General features: G+C 39.4%; 1 protein-coding gene across 1 annotated transcript in view; it reads right to left on the minus strand.

The window, feature by feature from the left end:
• Rttn (rotatin) overlaps positions 1 to 18,101 on the minus strand; it is a 165,977-nt gene that overhangs the window by 115,406 nt on the left and 32,470 nt on the right. Inside the window, exons 12-18 of the mRNA XM_060376958.1 lie at positions 12,600 to 12,812; positions 11,132 to 11,244; positions 9,811 to 9,937; positions 8,183 to 8,308; positions 7,599 to 7,715; positions 5,601 to 5,746; positions 1,386 to 1,557 (exon numbers count right to left, since the gene is read on the minus strand). Of these exons, the coding sequence (XP_060232941.1) occupies positions 1,386 to 1,557; positions 5,601 to 5,746; positions 7,599 to 7,715; positions 8,183 to 8,308; positions 9,811 to 9,937; positions 11,132 to 11,244; positions 12,600 to 12,812 (1,014 nt within the window). The remainder of the gene's footprint in view (positions 1 to 1,385; positions 1,558 to 5,600; positions 5,747 to 7,598; positions 7,716 to 8,182; positions 8,309 to 9,810; positions 9,938 to 11,131; positions 11,245 to 12,599; positions 12,813 to 18,101) is intronic.

The raw sequence follows: 18,101 nt of genomic DNA on the forward strand, positions 1-18,101 counted from the left end.
TGCGCGCACACAAACACACACACATCTAATTAAAAATATATTTTAAGAAATTAACTGAAAAAATAAAAACGGCTGGAGAATAACTTAGGGGTTAGGAGCATATGCTACTTTCCCAATGGATATGAGTTCAATCCCAGGTATCCACATCAAGTGGCTCACACCATCTGTAAATCCAGCTCCAGAGGATTCCATGCCCTCTTCTGGCTTCAACTGGGCATTGGATTCACAAGCACGTATACAAACATATACAGAGCTTCTTCTTTCAATTAGAAAAATAAATAAAGATTCATCACAAAATTTCTTCTCACTGTATTCAATTGTTGTGCATCTCAGACACTCCAAGAGTAACTTGCATTTCCAGCACATGCCCTCAGTTAAAGAAGGTATAATCCCTGGAAGGCACTCAGGTGATATTTACCCAATAAATAACCACATCCAGAAGCCCAGTCAATACAAAATATAAGAAATTAGCCCCAAAGTACCCATCCCCTTCCTATGCATATACAGCCTTAAAAAAAAAAAAGTAGAAGAATTTTAACTCAGAACATGGCTGCTCTGGCAAGAGATCACACCCAAAGACTTTCTTCTAGGTCTTTGCGATCCAGCTGGAATACAAACATACCTTTAACCCAGGAGAAAGAGGCAAGTAGATCTGAGTACAAGGCCAGCCTGGAATAGAGCAAGTTTCAGGTAAAGAAAAGCTTAGGTCCAGGTGTGGTGGTACGTGCCTTTAATCCTAAACGATGAAGGTAAAGATAGTTTGTAGAAGGAAGCACCCATGTTTGAGAGTGATGTCTAACACTCACTCTGTGAGTGGCAGAAAAGGTACCAAATCAGAGAATATTTGACAGAACAGGTTACGCCCAACTCTCACAACAGGAGAAAGGGAAGCTACTTAATGGGTAATGCAGAAAGGGGAGAGGCAGTTTTTACCAGAAGAGTTTTATTGAGAGAGGTAGAATGAGAGAACAAGCCAGAGAATGAGAACGAGCCAGAAGATTAGATTGCTGAGTTAGTTTAAAGCCAAGCAGAGCAATTCAGAGGCCGAGAGAAAAGCCAGATTGAATGAATAAGTTAGCTATGAGAGGAGTTTGAGCCAGAACAGCAGAATTGAACCAGCCAGTCAGGGTTCAGAAAGAACAAGAATAGTGAGCTTAGTCAGTGTAATTCTCAGAGGCTAAAAATATTCTAGGCCTAGGGTAGATTGTACAGAAGCTAGAAGCTTCCAGAATTAGGCCTAGGTTAGCAGAGAGAGGCAGTAATCCTCCAAGGCAACAACTGAAAACAACCAAATAAAAGTTCCTTTTACGAAAAACATCACATAAAATACATGTTGTATAAATGTGTCAGATTTCCACACAGTATAACCTGAAAGTTATAGTTACCTTAATAACTAGTTCTCTTCTGTCATCCAATTTAAGATCGATAGGTTTCTTCACAATAAACAGATTAGTAACTCTGGAGAGAACTCCAGCATCTATGAATGGGCGCTTCTTATCAGCCCCTTCTTCACTGGTAAGATGAAAAGCTAAAAGTTTTAATGCTAGTGAGCGAACCCTAAAAACACAAGGTATTTAAGTCAATATTTTGTCCTGGGTAAATATCTTTAACATGTTTAGAATTATATATAATTATCATAATAAAGTATAGTTACCCATAAATATACTGCCATTACTATTATTTCCTGCTTCTACAGAAATATTTTATATAGAGCTATTTTCAGAGACAATTTTGTTTTATAACATTAGAAACTCAGAATAATTAATAAGAACAATTGATAGACACACAGACTAAAAGACACAGTCAACTTCATTGTGTTAATCTCCATGTCAGATCTGTAGCCCCAGCTGTTCAGAGAGGTAACAGAAGGATCACTTAAACACAGAAGTTTAAGAGTAGCCTGGGCAACATAGTGATGAAGCCAGTCTAAAAATGAATTGCAAAATGTGACGGTTTGAAGGAGAATGGTTCCCATAAGCTCATATATTTGAATGCACGGTCTGCATCTGGTGGAAATGTTTGGGAAGGACTGAGAGACCCACTGGATATCTGCCTAGTAAATAAACACATCCAGAAGCCAGATCAATACAGAAGACAAGAAACTAGCCCCAAATTAACCATCTCCCTTGAATCACCAATGAGATGGTAATTTGGGTGTAGAACCAGCCCAAAAGAGAAGTATGTTGCAGTCAGCAAAACTGGAAGGGCAGAGCCATCTACACCCTTTGACATAGGGTACAGATTGGAGTCTGCCATGCTAGGTTTCAGTCTTGATTTGGTTCAGTATCTCCTCACTACGTCCCCTTTCCTCTCTTTTTTGAATGGTAATATATATTCTCTGACATCGTATTTGGAAGTATATAATTTGCTTTTGCTTTTACAGGAAGGTTATACTTAAGAGACTACCTTGAGTCTCAAACAAGACTTTAGACTTTTAAACAGTGTTGAAACTGAACGACCATGAGGATTTTTGAGGCTGAACTGAATGCATTTTGCATTTTGACACAGCTACAAAACATAAGGAGGTCAGAGAGTGAATGTGTTGATTTAAATGACACTGACCCCCACAGGCTCATGAACGTTTGGTCTGTACTTGGTGTAACCATTTGGGAATGATTAGGTGCGGCCTTGTTAGGGAAGATGTGTCACTGGGAGAGACACATCCCCATCCCTGTCACCCCACCTAGCCTCAGAGTTGTGGACCAGATGTAAGCTCTCATCTAGGTGTTTAGGATCATAGCTGCCCATCCGCTGCCAGGTTCCCTACCAAAAGGCTCATAGTCTCTAACCCTCTGGAATCATGAGTCCAAATTAAAGCTTTCTTTTATAAGATGCCTTAGTCATAGTGTCTTGTCCTAAAAGTAACTAAGACAGAAGAGAAAGAAAGTCAGGAAAGAAAGCACAGGTAGACATTTACCTAATGCTGCTGTTTGCTCCTTTCTTCTAAGGCAATGATATCTATGCAAATGCCAGAATTGTGGGAGAGTTTCAAAGACCCACAACAAAGCCAGAAATGAGAAAAATAAAAAAATATATTTTTGTGTCTTCCTTTCTAGCATATAAACTTTGCATATTTTTAGGTTTAGTATTTGCTGCCAGAATGCAATTATTCTACTTTATTATTATTATTTATCTACTTTTCTAAACTACACTTATATACTCTGAGGATATCAAGACTAGTCAGTAGCCAGGGTTCCCAGCTTCAGTTGCGTTTATAGATGGACAGTATAAAATTAATCCAATGAAGAAAATGGCCAAGTTAACCTGTGCTAAGTTCTTTACTCTTACACAAAGGGAGTTCAGACCTCGTTCGTGGATCCTGTTCAAAGTGACTGTTCTTATACTGGAGACCTTAGGGCCCTGTGGCATTTGTCAATCGTCATTGTCACCTTGCCTAGATTTAGAATCACTACAGAAATATCTCCGGCATGCCTATGAAGGTGTCTAAAGAGGTTCTGCTGAGGGGGGAAGACCCACCGAGACCATGAACAGCAGCATCCTATGAGCTATGATTCTGGACTGAGTAAAAAGAACATGAGTGAAGCACCAGTATTCATCTCTCCCTGCTTGCTACTACATACAGAATGTGGTCAGCTGCTTCATGATCCTGCGTCCATGACTCTCCCACTATAACAGACTGTAACCTTAAGCTATGAGCCAAAACAAGCCCTTCCTATCTTAAGGTCCTTTTGTTAGGTATTTTGTCAGAGAATGAACAAAAAATAACTAATACAATCTATCTACAAGAACAACAAATATACTTTTATGTTGCTCACCAAATGTAGGTGCTGGCTAAGAGAAAAAGAATACAGTACTAAAACAGTAAACAATAGCGCTCCCCAGGGACCACGGCAGTCCTCATAGCAGCCAGTCCCCAATGAGCTGACATTATCTGCCCTGCTTCTTCCTGCACCATGTGTAACATCACACAGCACACAAATATCTTCCTTAACTTATTCCCACATACTTCTTTCTCATCAAGAAAACTAAGATTATCTATTCCCAAAACAATGGCTGTGGGTGGACAAACGGCTCAGAGGTTGAGAGCACACGCTGCTATTCCACAGGATACAGTGTGATTCCAGCATCCACGCCTGCCAGCTCACAACTGCCTTAAACGCCAGCTCTAAAAAGACCAGTGCCTCCGGCCTCCGTGGGCACACACACACACATATATATTCCCATCATTTAAAATAAAATATGTTTATTTAAAGATTGCTCGGGCTAGAGAAACAACTCAGCAGGTAAGAGCACCTGCGGTTCTTGCAGAAGACTGGGGTTCAATTTCCAGAACCCACACAGTAGCTCACAACCATCTAACTCCAGTATCAAGGGATCTGATGGCCTCTGCTGCCCTCTAGAAACACCAGGCATATAATGCGGTGCACAGAAATATGTGCAGGCACAATACCCAGACATATAAAAATCAAAAAGCAATCAAATACAAATTTTAAAATAACCTAAATTTAAAATACTGATCCCCCTATACTCTTGACTACTCTTCATCACTACTCGACTTTAAACCCCTGTCCTCATTGAGGGGAAATGCATCACTATTAACCACAGAAGGGAGCAGAGAAGACTCATGATGCACTAACTACAAGCAACACCTTGTTCCCTCCTGTTGTTTTCGTTAAGATGATGCCCATACCAATGATGGTCAAGGAAAGGACTCGTTTTAGATTCCCAAGTCACAGTACAAACTACCTGAGATTAAAGCCCATCAGGAAAGCAGCCAAGGACTTTGCATGCTAATTTTAACACACTGACTGGTTCTTCTGGGTAATAACATGGAGCCTCCTTCCTTTGTTTCTTTAGTTCTACTGGTTAAAACTCACAGAATTACTATACTTTCCTAGACACCACGGTTAATCTTTTTTCTTTAGAATAAAAGTCATTATTTTAATTTTATCAAATATTTTGAGATGAATATTCCAAGTAGGAGAAAGGATTTAGTGGTTGGCTAGAGTACAATTGCAGCATTAAACATAGGTGTACACAGATAACATGGAAAATACATTATTTATTTATTTTTTTATAAATTTTTATTCTTTTATATTAATTAGTTTATGTATTTTGTATCCCAGCTGTAGCCCCCTTCCTCATTCCCTCCCAATCTCACCCTCCCTCCCTCATCTCCTCCCTGCCCCTCTCTAAGTCCACTGATAAGGGAGGTCCTCCTCCCCTTCCATCTGACCCTAGCTTATCAGGTCTCATCAGGACTGGCTGCAATGTCTTCCTTTTGTGGCCTATCAAGGCTGCTCCTCCCTCAGCTTGGGGGAAGGTTAAAGAGCCAGCCACTGAGTTCATGTCAGAAACAGAGCCTGTTCCCCTTACTTAGGGTACCCACTTGGATGCGAAGCTGCCATGGGCGAGGTCATAGGCTATATCCATGCATGGTCCTTGGTTGGAGAATCAGTCTCAGAAAAGACCCCTTTACCCATTTGGTCCTTGTGGCACTCTTATCCTCTCCAGGTCTTACTAACTCCCCCTTCTTTCATAGGCTTCCCTGCACTCTGCCCAAGGTTTGGTTATGAGTCTCAGCATCTGCTTTGACACACCATTAATCTTTTTTATTCAACAAGTTACATTGTACTCACGAAGATTTTTTCACTAGCAAAAGTCGCAGCATAGACTTCAGCCGGGTAGTGCAGGGGAGAATGCCTTCTCCTTCTCCTGCCTCAGAACTCACTTTGCTTAGAAGGAGAATGCAGTTGCCTAAAGGATCTTCTGTATCAGCATAGCCCTAAGAATTGTTTAAGAGAAACTATCATTCAGTTTTATTCATATTAAGCTTTCAACTTGAAAATAATAATAGTAATTAAATATGCATGGCATGCCATTCATTAATTCCTTTCAAGTCAGCTGAATAACAGAGTTTCTTTTGAAAATACATGAGATGAAGAGCTGAAATAAAACTAAAAGTAAAATAAAATGTAAAAGTACATTTTAAGGAAAATATGCTGCTATTTCTGTTTTCCAAGATCCTAGCAGTATCCTCCACACTTGACAGAGATTTAGCCCACTCCAAACAGAACAAGGCAGGAGTGCTATAGGAGCTCTGCGTAGAAAACTGGACCAGTGAGCTTCAAGGACTAAAACCAATGTGTCCATTGGAAATAGACAGGCATTGTTCATAGGAAACTGTAGTCTGTTTCCAGTGAATTACAGCCATTTCTTCTACATAATTTTTTATAGCAAGTAACACAAGGCAGATAATATAAAAGTGAGAAAAAAGAATGTTTCTGAAGCTCATTCTTAGATGTCTTACTAAGTTTTAACTGTCAACTTGACACAGTGTTAGAGCCATCTGAGAAGAAAGCCTGAACCAAAGAATGACAGAGACCAGGTCTGCCCGTGGGTGTCTGTGGAGACTGTCTTGACTATTAACTGATGCAGGAGGGTGCAGCAGCCCCAGGCAGCTGGGCATGAGCTACCCAGAGAGTGAGCCTCAGAGGGCGCTCCTACGTGGTTCCGGCTTGAGCTCCTGCCCCGACTCGCCTTGATGATGGGCGGCGACCTGAAGCGCACACCAAGCAAGCCTTTCCCTCCCTTCAGCTGTATTTGGTTACGATGCTTGTTAGAGCAGCAGAATAAAACGGGAGGAAAATGTGGAAAGGGAAGAGAAAAAAAAGTCACTGTTCTTCACGGCCCTAAACAAAAGCTTTCCCCACATTCTGATCCTTTCTAACAAGTGGGTCAGCTCCAAATTATTCTTTTCTCACACAAACCACCTGAACTCCAAGAACCCCAATGAGATTTTTAGAGCAGAGTATTTTACCACACATCAGCACACTTACAATAGGATCCCATTTAATAAACACAAATATATATATGTGGATATGATATTTTGACAGTGGAAACTAAACTTCACAGTAATCTGACAGCTGTTTGGTTTCTCAAGGTAAAGATACTTATGTACTTAAAACCAAACAAACAGATCTGGACTGGAGAGATGGTCCGGCTGTAGAGACCACCTCTGGCCGGAGCACCCGCACCAGGCAGCTCACAGCTGACTGGACCTGACACCTCCTGCTGGTCTCCATGGGCACCCACACATGCATATGCTCACACAAACACATACACTAAAAACATTTAAAATAACTAAAGGTGTGGGTCCTAGCTCTGCTTTTCCATACAAGGGAGGTAGTAACCTAAACTTCGCTCATTCCTTCAAAGCCCAAAAGGACTGCTTGAGAAAGCTCTGTGCCTAGAAAATCATTAATCAAAGTATTACTCTAATTAAATACATGCACAAATAGAATCCATGAGGCAAGCTAATTGCACAACGCCCGCCTCGCAAGGACTGCTGGCTCTGCCTCAAAGCCTTCACTGGGAGTTGAGCTCTACTTTGTACAGTCAATACTTGTTGACCTCCCACCCTGAAATGTAAAGTATGCATGAGCAAATTAGCTAGCCTTGTTTAACCTATTGCCAAAATCAAGACAGCCACCCACTTCCTGCTCACTTCTCCCCAGTGCCTTCCTAGCTCCACTTCATTTCTCTTACAATGTGACAGTTCTGCTATTTGCATTCTTCCAAATCCCTGACAACCAGCCAAAGATAAATGATATCATAAAAAACAAACTGCAGAGTACCTGTAGCACAGGAATGACAGGACAGAGGGATTCGATAAATCTGTTCCAGGTCACAGCTGTCATCATCAATCGTCCCTGAAGCAGATACAGCAGAATGGCCTTGGCAGCAGCATTCACCTGCTCAAGACAGGTGAATGTAAGACATGTAAGATGCTGTAAGACATCCCACTAAATTCTCCCACAGACCAATGCTTCATCAAATCTGAAAAAAAATACAAAACTGACTCTCTTTCCTCAAATATTCCTCTCTCCACATATCATCCATATTCTGGTAGTAATGACTTTTCTCTCTTACTGTTTCTGTTCTTTTACCTTATCCATAAATGTGAAACTATTCTGTAGCTCCCTACAGCTAAGAGGAAACCGTAGTAAAATGTTTATCTCAGTCTATAAGATCAAGTGTATTCTGTATTTTGATTCACCCAGTTACTTTAACATTTCTCTTTATGTAAATAATAGCAGAACTGAACTAATACATCAAATACACATTTCCTTGTAGCTTCTCATCAAGCTGTTCAATTTTATTAGAGCATTTCTTTGACTTGGTAGAGTAATCTTCTGCCCATATTTTTAACATATTATACCTCAGGTTTGGGTTCCTGAATACCAAATGCAGAGATTTCATATAGAACTTTTGGATGAAGCAGAAAATGAATTCCACTACAAAGTGAAGATACAGGTTTAGAGACATTATGGACACCTAAACATTCCTGTAAAATAATAGAAATATTTTGAAATTAGTGAATGATTTTTCTAAGACCCTTCTTTCTTGTTTATAATTTATTTCCAATGAACTCTATATAGGCTATCTAATGTTCAATGAGCAAAGTCTTCACTAAACAATTACCTCTAAATGTCAACAGATATAACAGACATGACAAAATTCTAAAACCTTAACCTAATGTATTTGATTTGTGTCTTGATTTACTGAGACGTGGAAAGAAAAACAAAATTCAAAAAAAAAAAAGAAGAAAGAAAGAACAAGTATTGGGAAAGAAATACTTGATGAAGCATACAAAAGGAGGAAACATTAAATCCTTTCTCAATTATAAAAGAAAATGTTTTCCTAGAAGCTATTTAATGTGAGAGAAAACAAAAGTGATCAAAAATATTAATAGAATGTAAATACAATAAGTGGAATAACATATAATAATTAGTCACAAACCTACACTCAATTTCTTTCATAATGCAAATTACTCTGTCCTTACAACTACTAACAATTCATGGGTCAAAATATATAAATGTGATTTCATATACTTACATGCATATACATTATTATTTTTATTTTGAACTATTAACTCAATGCCACAAAAAAAAGAACTCTAAATTTTTAAAAACTAATGCTTCAGCCTTAATGGTTAAAAGTAGCTGTCACTTACTCAAGATACACATAATTTTATGAGCTTCATTTCATTCATCCATAAATGTAGTAATTCTCCTACAAGCCTTCTATGGCCATCTCCCAGATGACACTACCAAAGGTATAGCTTTAAAAACCATCTCAGCGACTAATGAGATGGCTCAGTGGTTAAGAACACTGGCTGCTCTTCAAGAAGACCCAGGTCAATTCCCAGCACCACATCACAGCTCACAACTGTCTGTAACTCTAGTTCTATTGGGCCTAACACCGCACACAGACATACATGCAGGCAAAACACCAATGCACATGAAAAAAAAATTTTTTTTAATCATCTCAGATGGGCATAGTGCCATCTGAGCACCATGGATTAAAAATCCCAGCATTCAGGATTAAAAACTTTGGTTCAGTAAAAAGGAGATTCAACTTATATAGTCATCATTAAGAAAAAAGAAGTAAATCTGAACTTATATAACAGAAAAGGTGAATTAACCAAGTAGATCACAGATCCTTCAGATAAACAAAACACTTGGAAAAAACATGTATAGTATGGAACTGTACTTTAGGCACACAAAACAAACAATGTGTTTTATTTACAAACACATGCATATACAGTAAACATGGATGGAAAGACACATATCAACACCAAAAGTAGCTGAGATGTCTGTGTAACTGTATATTTTAATCGATAGGAAAACAGATCAGAATGGCAAAATGCAAACACAAGTTTTACACCCAGACAGATTTACAGTTGTTAGATTTATCGTGCAACCTTCCCAGAGCTGACTAATGACCAGTGTCCACCTCTGGACTACAGTTCTTAGCACTAACAGAAAAACAAGCAGAACGCTCCACCTTCACAATCTCCAGGCAGCACTGGTAGGTCTCCAACTTCACCTGCGGCAATGGGTGAGACAGCATGTGGAGAAGCACCTTCTGACTCTCTCCCTGGAGCAGTGGACTGGCCTGTACAGATTTCCAGCTGAGAAACAGGAAAAACAGCCAGATGTCTGAGGTCAACCAAGGATTACAAAGCATGCTGGGAAAGATCCCCTCCTACCCCAGTTCTTTGGAGTGCCATCTTTCCTTAGTTAACTAAATGGTCATGAACTTAACAGGCCAAAAAATAAAAAATAAAAAATAAAAAAATCTCTCTAAAGAATAGAGAATAGAAACAAACAAACAAAAAATCCTCAAAAACTCACTCTTCCAGCCAGGCACAGTGGCATGTACCTTTAAGTTCAACACTCAGGGCACAGGGGCGGGCAGATCACTAAGTTCCACCCTGGACTACATACACAGTTGCAGACTGGCCAGGCTACATAGTGAGAACGCATCCAAAAGTAATAAGTAAATACAATTTATTAAAAACAACTTTGGACTTGAGCCAGGGAAATGTCTTAGAGGGTCGAGGTCCTTGCCACCCAAACCTCATGACCTGAGTTCAGTTCCCACACCCTGCAAAAGCAGAGAACGTATTCCCTAATTTGTCCTCCTACCTCCACACATGCGGTGGGATGTGCACCATGGCACGTTACACACACATAAAAAAGAAAAAAAACTAAAATTAAAATTTGAGAGTTAACTGATATTTGTCGTATTATGGAATTTATTATAGGATTCTGTTCCAATATCTCAAAATAAACTAACCAATGCATTAATGTGTTCTAAAATTCCATCTGAGAAAATTAGCAATTTTATAACTTATAAAAACGACTATTAACCCTGGGGAATCATTTCTGCCCTGACTTCAGCTTTTGAGATTGGGTCTCACTGTGCAGTAAGGTGACTCTGAACTCCAGCTGAGTCCCTTGCCTCTGTGCACTGAGCAGTGGGCCTGTAACCGTGAACCAGCACTGCAGCTATTTAACTATTAACTGCTGGAGTAGCTGACGATGTAGGGATAGCTACAAATGCACAAAAATCCCACTACACACTTACAGCTAACTAGCTTACTGCAGCTATACAATTTAACAGTGAGACCATAAGGCGATTTAAATTACAACAGAAAACGCGTAAGGTCAGTTTCATTTCTACTCTTCCTAAGCTTACATAGCCATGCTCGTGCATATTACTCCTAAGCTTGTATGCCCAGGCGACACCACAATGCCTGCACATGCATGTGTGCGCACACTGCCCTATATTCATACTGTCACATTCAAAACAGAAATATTACATCTTCGAACAAACACAGATGGTTTTCTTTATTATGGGGGAATGCTGATGATAGGAAAAGCTACGCAAGGCTTGGTCCGCCAGCTCCAATAATTCTAGGAGATTCTTTTCTTCCTGCAATAGAAAAAGAAAAAAAAGAAAATATGAAATTCATATAGATTAAAACTCTCATAGTTAACTAAGTACTTTCAAGAAATTAAACCATTAAGAGACCTTGTTTGCATTTAAGTCCACTTTCTGAAAATTCAATCTAAAAATATCAACCTAGAAGCCAAAGTATGTGGGAAATCACAATGAAATGTCACCAGAGACTGTTCATTATTTGGGTTTCATTTCTGACCTCTGTGTCTAAAAGACTAGGTAGTATATTTTATCACCTACCATCCTGGCAATTTCTGGAAACAAGAAGGCACCTACGTGCATACAGACTGCAGGATGCACAAAAACAGCCACTTAAAGATTTAGAACTGCAAAAGAAGAAAGAGGAAGCCAGTGGCATCAAGAAGTGACAAAAAGGGGGGGGGGGGGTCAGGCTAGGTGGCTCAGGCCTTCATCCTAGCTCCTGAGGAGGCTGAGGCACATGTGTAAGGCTGACCATGACCACAAAATAAAGGCCAGTCTGATCAATTTACAGAAAGCAAACAAGCTAAGCTGGAGGCTCAGTTCAGCTTCAGCGGTAAAGTGCTTACCCAGCAGGAACAAGGCCTGAGAGCCCATGTCCAGTACAGGAAAAGAAAATAAGAGAGAACATAAGGCAAAAATAAGAAAAAATCATAATAAATAAATGAAGGAAAATTATAAACACAAGGTTCAGAGATACTTCAAAAGGAGTAAGGACTGTGTGCTTACTCTTCAGGACCCATTTTGATATCCTCAGATGCTACACATGCTTCTATTTGAGGCAATGTCAACTCTGCAACCCATCTCTGGGATCCACTAGCCTTTCAGCATAATATGTTACATTTCAATAGTATTTTTACATGAGATAAATGGTAATAATTACTGCTTCAATACTTTACCTTAAGACTTCCAGTATCTTACAAATATTAACTCAAGCCTACAATTAACAACTACAAAAGTATCAGGTTCTTCATGAAAACCTGTAGCAACTATTATAAAAGATAAAAGCAAAATTTTATCTAGATGTCTCTAAGTATGCACTAACATATCTCTCAGAATTGTGATTAAATCAGCAATCATTCAGTTCCCACAACTATGAAACATTTACACAGGCAACTGATGCTAACTGTAAGACATAATAGTCAACACTTTCTGAAACTGCCAATTCTATGAATGCACACTATTCAGGACTGACATCTCAGTGTTACATTTTTATAAATTATTCCTTATTTTAATCAGACTGCAGGTCCATTCAATAAATCATATATCAACAAGCAACTTACTGGTTGTATGTCTATCAGAGGAAACAGTACAGGTTAGAGTAGGAGATTATTTGCAAAATATTTTACCTCTTTCTCCACTTCAGACAAGAAGTTACAGGTACATTCAATTGAACAAGCAGCCTCTGCAGTTTGCTTATAAATGCTGTAGTTTTTAGAATCCAACTGCTCCAAATAAGCTACAACAGCGTCATGAATGTCTGGGTATTCCGAAGAAAGAGGCATGTCCAAAGAGACAAGGAACAGTGCTGTTGACATGGGCTCTGGCAGGAGCTCTCTCGCCTTGATAAAAAAAAAGTTAAATATTTTCTAAAGCGCTTTTCTAGAAACAAACTGAACACTGTCATATTAGCTGAGTTTCTTTATAATACATTTTCTAACAAAAATCTATGCAAGACAAAGCTGTACTTCCCAATATATCAATATATCACCTACTTCTATGTTTTAGTCAGTGCAATATCTCTCTGCCCAAAATGTCTCAGATACAAGCAGAGACACTTTACCCCAGACCAGGAGACTAGATACCGTCTTCCTCCAACACCGTTAATCTTTCCCTACCTGCTGCCCCTTGTTTACACCTCTGCTTTGAAGGCACGGAACCAACATGCTCCTGAGGAAAGAAATATTCCCTTGACATGACATAAATAAACATGCAATGCAGGGCTCACTAACTGCACCTGAAACAGTGGAACACTAATTCAATTCCAACTGGATTTATTTGAGCATAAACTAATTTATGCTTGCCTGGCAAGGAAATTTAACATATCTCAAATAGTTCCAGAAAATTTACAGAAGGCATATCTATTCTATTGTTTTCTGTTAAAATGTTTTATAATCAAAGTCAATGGATTTTAAAACTAAAACTGATTTTAGTTTCTTTATTTTTTGTAATTAAATTTTTATTTTCTTATATTAGTTATTCATTTTGTATCCCCTCTGTAGCCCCCTCCTCCACTCCCTCCCTATGCTACCCCCCCCCTGCTTCATATCCTTCCCATACCCCTATCCAGGTCCACTGAGAAGGGAGGTCCTCCTCCCCTTCCATCTGACCTTAGCTTATCAGGTCTCATCAGGACTGGCTGCATTGTCTTCCTCTATGGCCTGGCAAGGCTGTTCCCCACTCAGGGGGAGGTGATCAAGCCAGCCCCTGAGTTCATGTCAAAGACAGTCCCTATTACCCTTACTAGGAAACCCACTTGGATACTGAACTGCCATGGGCTACATCTGAGCAGGGGTTCTAGGTTATCTCCATGATTGTTCCTTGGTTGGAGTATCAGTCTCAGAGAAGACCCCTGTGTCCAGATTTTTTGGTTCTGTAGCTCTCCCTGTGGAGCTCCTGTCCTCTCCAGATCTTACTATCTACCCCTTCTTTCATAAGGCATGTCAGACTTCTTCAAGCAGATCTTAGATGTCCGCAACAAGGGAGCAAGCGCCACCAGGATGCTCCCAAGTTAGGGCCCCTGCCATGGGCTGCCCATTGGCTCCCTATGCTCCACTGCACTCTGCCCAAAGTTTGGTGATGAGTCTCAGCATCTGCTTTGAATCACTGCTGGGTAGTCTTTCAGAGGCCCTGTGGTGGGCTCCCTTCCTGCTTCCTGGTCTCTCCTTCCTCCAATGTCCATCAGGTGTGTCTTTCTGAGTGAGGATTGATTCTCCTACCCAGGGTCCTCCTCCTTGCTCAGCTTCTTTAGGTGTACAGATTTAAGAATGCTTATCCTGTATTATGTATCTAATATCCACGTATAAGTGAGTATATACCATGTGTCTTTCTGCTTCTGGGATACCTCACTCAGGATGATCTTTTCTAGATCCCACCATTTGCCTGTAAATTTCATGATGTCCTTGTTTTTAATTGCTGAGTACTATTCCATTGTGTAAAGGTACACAATTTCTGTATCCATTCCCCAGTTGAGGGACATTTGGTTTGTTTCCAGGTTCTGGTGATTACAAATAAAGCTGCTACGATTGAGCCAATGTCCTTGTTGTGTCCTTTAGCATATTTTGGATATATGCCTAGGAGTGGTATAGCAGGATCTTGAGGAAGTGCTATTCCAAACTGTCTGAGAAAGCATCAGTTTGATTTCCAAAGTGGTTGTACAAATTTACATTCCCACCAGCAATGGCGGAGGGTTCCCCTTTCTCCACATCCTCTCCAGCATGTGTTGAAACTTGAGTTTTTGATCTTAGCCATTCTGATGAGTATAAGGTGAAATCTCAGGGTTGTTTTGATTTGCATTTCCCTGATGACTAAGTATGTTAAGCATTTCTGTGTTTCTCTGCCATTCTACATTTCTCTACAGAGAATTCTCTGCTTAGCTCTGTACCCCATTTTTTAATTGGATTACTTGATTTGCAGCTTTATAACTTCTTTAGTTCTTTCTATATTCTAGATATTAGCCCACTGTCAGATATAGGGTTGGTGAAGATTCTTTCCCAGTCTGTAGGCTTTCGTTTTATTCTGATGACAGTGTCCTTTACCTTACAGAATCTTTTCAATTTCATGAGGTCCCATTTATTGATTGGGACCTCTTAGAGCCTGTGCTACAGTTGTTTTGTTCAGGAAGCTGTCTCCAGTGCCAATGAGTTCTAGCCTCTTCCCCACTTTTTCTTCTAACGGATTTAGTTTATCTGGTTTTATGTTGAAGTCTTCGATCCACTTGGACTTTAGTTTTGTGCAGGGTGCTAAATATGGATCTATTTTCTACATGTAGACATCCAGTTAGATCAGCACCATTTGTTGAAGATGCTGTCCTTTTTCAATTGTACTGTTTTGGCTTCTCTGTCAAAAATCAAGTATCCAAAAGTGTATGCGTTTATTTCTGGGTCTTCTATTTGACTCCACTGATCCATCATTCTGTTTCTATGCCAGTACCATGCAGTTTTTATTACTATTGCTCTATAATACAGCTTGAGATCAGGGATGGAAATACCTCTAGAAGATCTTTTATTGTACAGGATCGTTTTGGCAATTCTGGTTTTTCTGTTTTTCCATATGACGTTAAGAATTGTTCTTTCAAGGTCTGTAAAGAATCATGTTGGTATTTTGATGGGAATTATATTGAATCTGTAGATTGCTTCTGTCAGAATGGCCATTTTCACTATGTTAATCCTACCGATCCATGAGCCCAGGAGAGCTTTCCATCTTCTGATATCTTCTTCAATTTCTTTCTTCAGAGGCTTGAAGTTTTTTTCAAACAGGTCTTTCACCTACTTGGTTAGAGTCACAGCAGGGTATTTTATGTTATTAGTGGCTATTGTGAAGGGTGTTGTTTCCCTAATTTCTTTCTCAGCCCTTTTGTCTTGCGTATACAGGAGGGCTTCAGATTGTTTTGAGTTAATTTTGTTTCCAGCCACTATGCTGAAGTCTTCATTTGCTGAAGGAGTTACCTGGTAGAATTTTTGGGGTCATTCATGTATACTATCAGATCATCTGCAAATAGTGATACTTCGACATCTTCCTTCCCGATTTGTATCCTCTTGATCTCCTTTAGTTGTCTTATTGCCCTAGCTAAGACTTAAAAGTACTGTGTTGAAGAGATATGGAGAGAGTGGGCAGTCTTGCCTCGTCCCTGATTTCAGTGGGATTGCTTTAAGTTTCTCTCCATTGAGTTTGATGTTGGCTATAGGCTTGCTGCATATTGTCTTTACTATGTTTACTTATGTGCCTTGTATCCCTGATCTCTCCAAGACTTTAAACATGAATGGGTGTTGGATTTTGTTAAATGCTTTTTCAGCATCTAAAGAGATGATTATGTGGTTTTTCCCCTTCGGTTTGTTTATATGGTGGATCAAATTGATGGATTTCCATATATTGAACCACCCCATGCCTGGGATGAAGCCTACTTGGTCATGGTGGATGATCTTTTATGTGATCTTAGATTCACTTTGCAAGGTCAGTCTTCTACGTATGAAAGAATAAGGAACATAAAGAAGAACGAGCAAAGGAGAATTGGTGACTTGGAGACACTGTAATGAAATAATATAACCTAGAAAGTCTAACTCATTTTAGTTTAGCAACTCCAGTGAGAAAAATAATAGCTGGGTCTGAATTAAGCATTAAGCAGAGAATAGAGTACATAGTACTTGATATTCATTTCCTTCCTTTTTCCTCAAGGAGGAATTCTGACATTTTTTCTCTGCATATTTGTATCTGAAACTGTTACATCAACAACTCAAAACACTGTGCTAAGATCCTAAATGTAAGTCTTGCATGGCACAGCATTATGTAAAAGTTTGTTAAAAATGGGGAGCTCCGGGTTGGGATTTAGCTCAGCAGTATGGTGCTTGCCCAGCAACCATAAGGCCCTGTGTCACCAGCAAAAGAGGGTGTGGAGAACAAGGAATTCAGCCCCTTTGGTCCTACCCTGATGAATCAGAATATGGATTAACAAAATCTCTAGGAGATCCACTTGTGCATTATATTTCAGAATGTACTACTCTGAATCACTCACTCAGCAGCATCAACGACACCTTACAGCCCTGGTGTATGAAGTCCTCCTCACTTTTACCTCCACTTGCAAGCTGAGAATACAAGTATATTCCTAGAATACACTTGGATCTTGGATTCTGCTTCTTCTGGTTCAGGTAGTGTTTTCAGCTCACCCCCCTCCCTGCCCCAAATATTTACCCGAGTGAAATAATCTTCATTTTTATTTCCCAATTTAGTTCACCCAGCTAAGATATTTCTCACAAGATTAAAAGGAAAATCGCTGTGAACATGGCTCAAATTCCCCTCCAATTGTTAGGGACTCCTCACAGGCAGAGGGCAGCAAAACCTCACATTTCTAAACAATGGAGAATGAGGAGCAATGGAAGCACATTTCTGTTAGATGCCATTTTAAAGTACTGAGTAAATTGAAGCAAACATAACCAAGTAACCTATAAATACTTAATTATAATTTCCTGCAATACTTAGAACTGATCTGGTGAAGTCATCAGCTAAAAACACAAATATACTACCAAAAATTTCAGATACTGATTTATCTTCTGAAAAAAAAAATGACAAATAATCTATGTTCAAAGTAAACAAACAACACAGTCGGACTCTGGATATATTATATACACACTAACCATACAACATAATTTACATATATGTAAGTACATAGGCACATGTACATGTGTCCAGTTCCGGTGATGGGTATTGTCTGGAAACATAAATCTGGGGGTGTAAACAAGTAGATAGCTTTAAGAATCACAAATAAGGTAGTTCATGAGGCCAAGGTCAGTGCTAAGGTTCTACATTGTAATTTTTCACAATACAAAATGTATGTTTAAATGTAAAACTTTGGTTTTTTCCCAAAATGACCTGCCAATATATTGCATATCTTAAATATTATTAGAAAATAGAATTGCTACTATATTCTCCACAAAACTCTAGGAACAAACTAAAACGGTTACTAAGGGCAGTAAAAAGGCACAGGAAGCAGTTCTCTACTTGTCATGATCTCCCCTATGCCTTCTGTGGTGATACATTTTTCAGAAAATGTCTCCTGACTCCAAAGATACTAAACTTTTCAAGAGCTTGACATCAAGCTAATAATGTACCCTAAGATCATTTAAGACTGTGTACTC

The sequence above is a fragment of the Meriones unguiculatus genome, chromosome 2, assembly GCF_030254825.1.
Source record: "Meriones unguiculatus strain TT.TT164.6M chromosome 2, Bangor_MerUng_6.1, whole genome shotgun sequence".
In the NCBI taxonomy this organism is placed as follows: Eukaryota; Metazoa; Chordata; class Mammalia; order Rodentia; family Muridae; genus Meriones; species Meriones unguiculatus.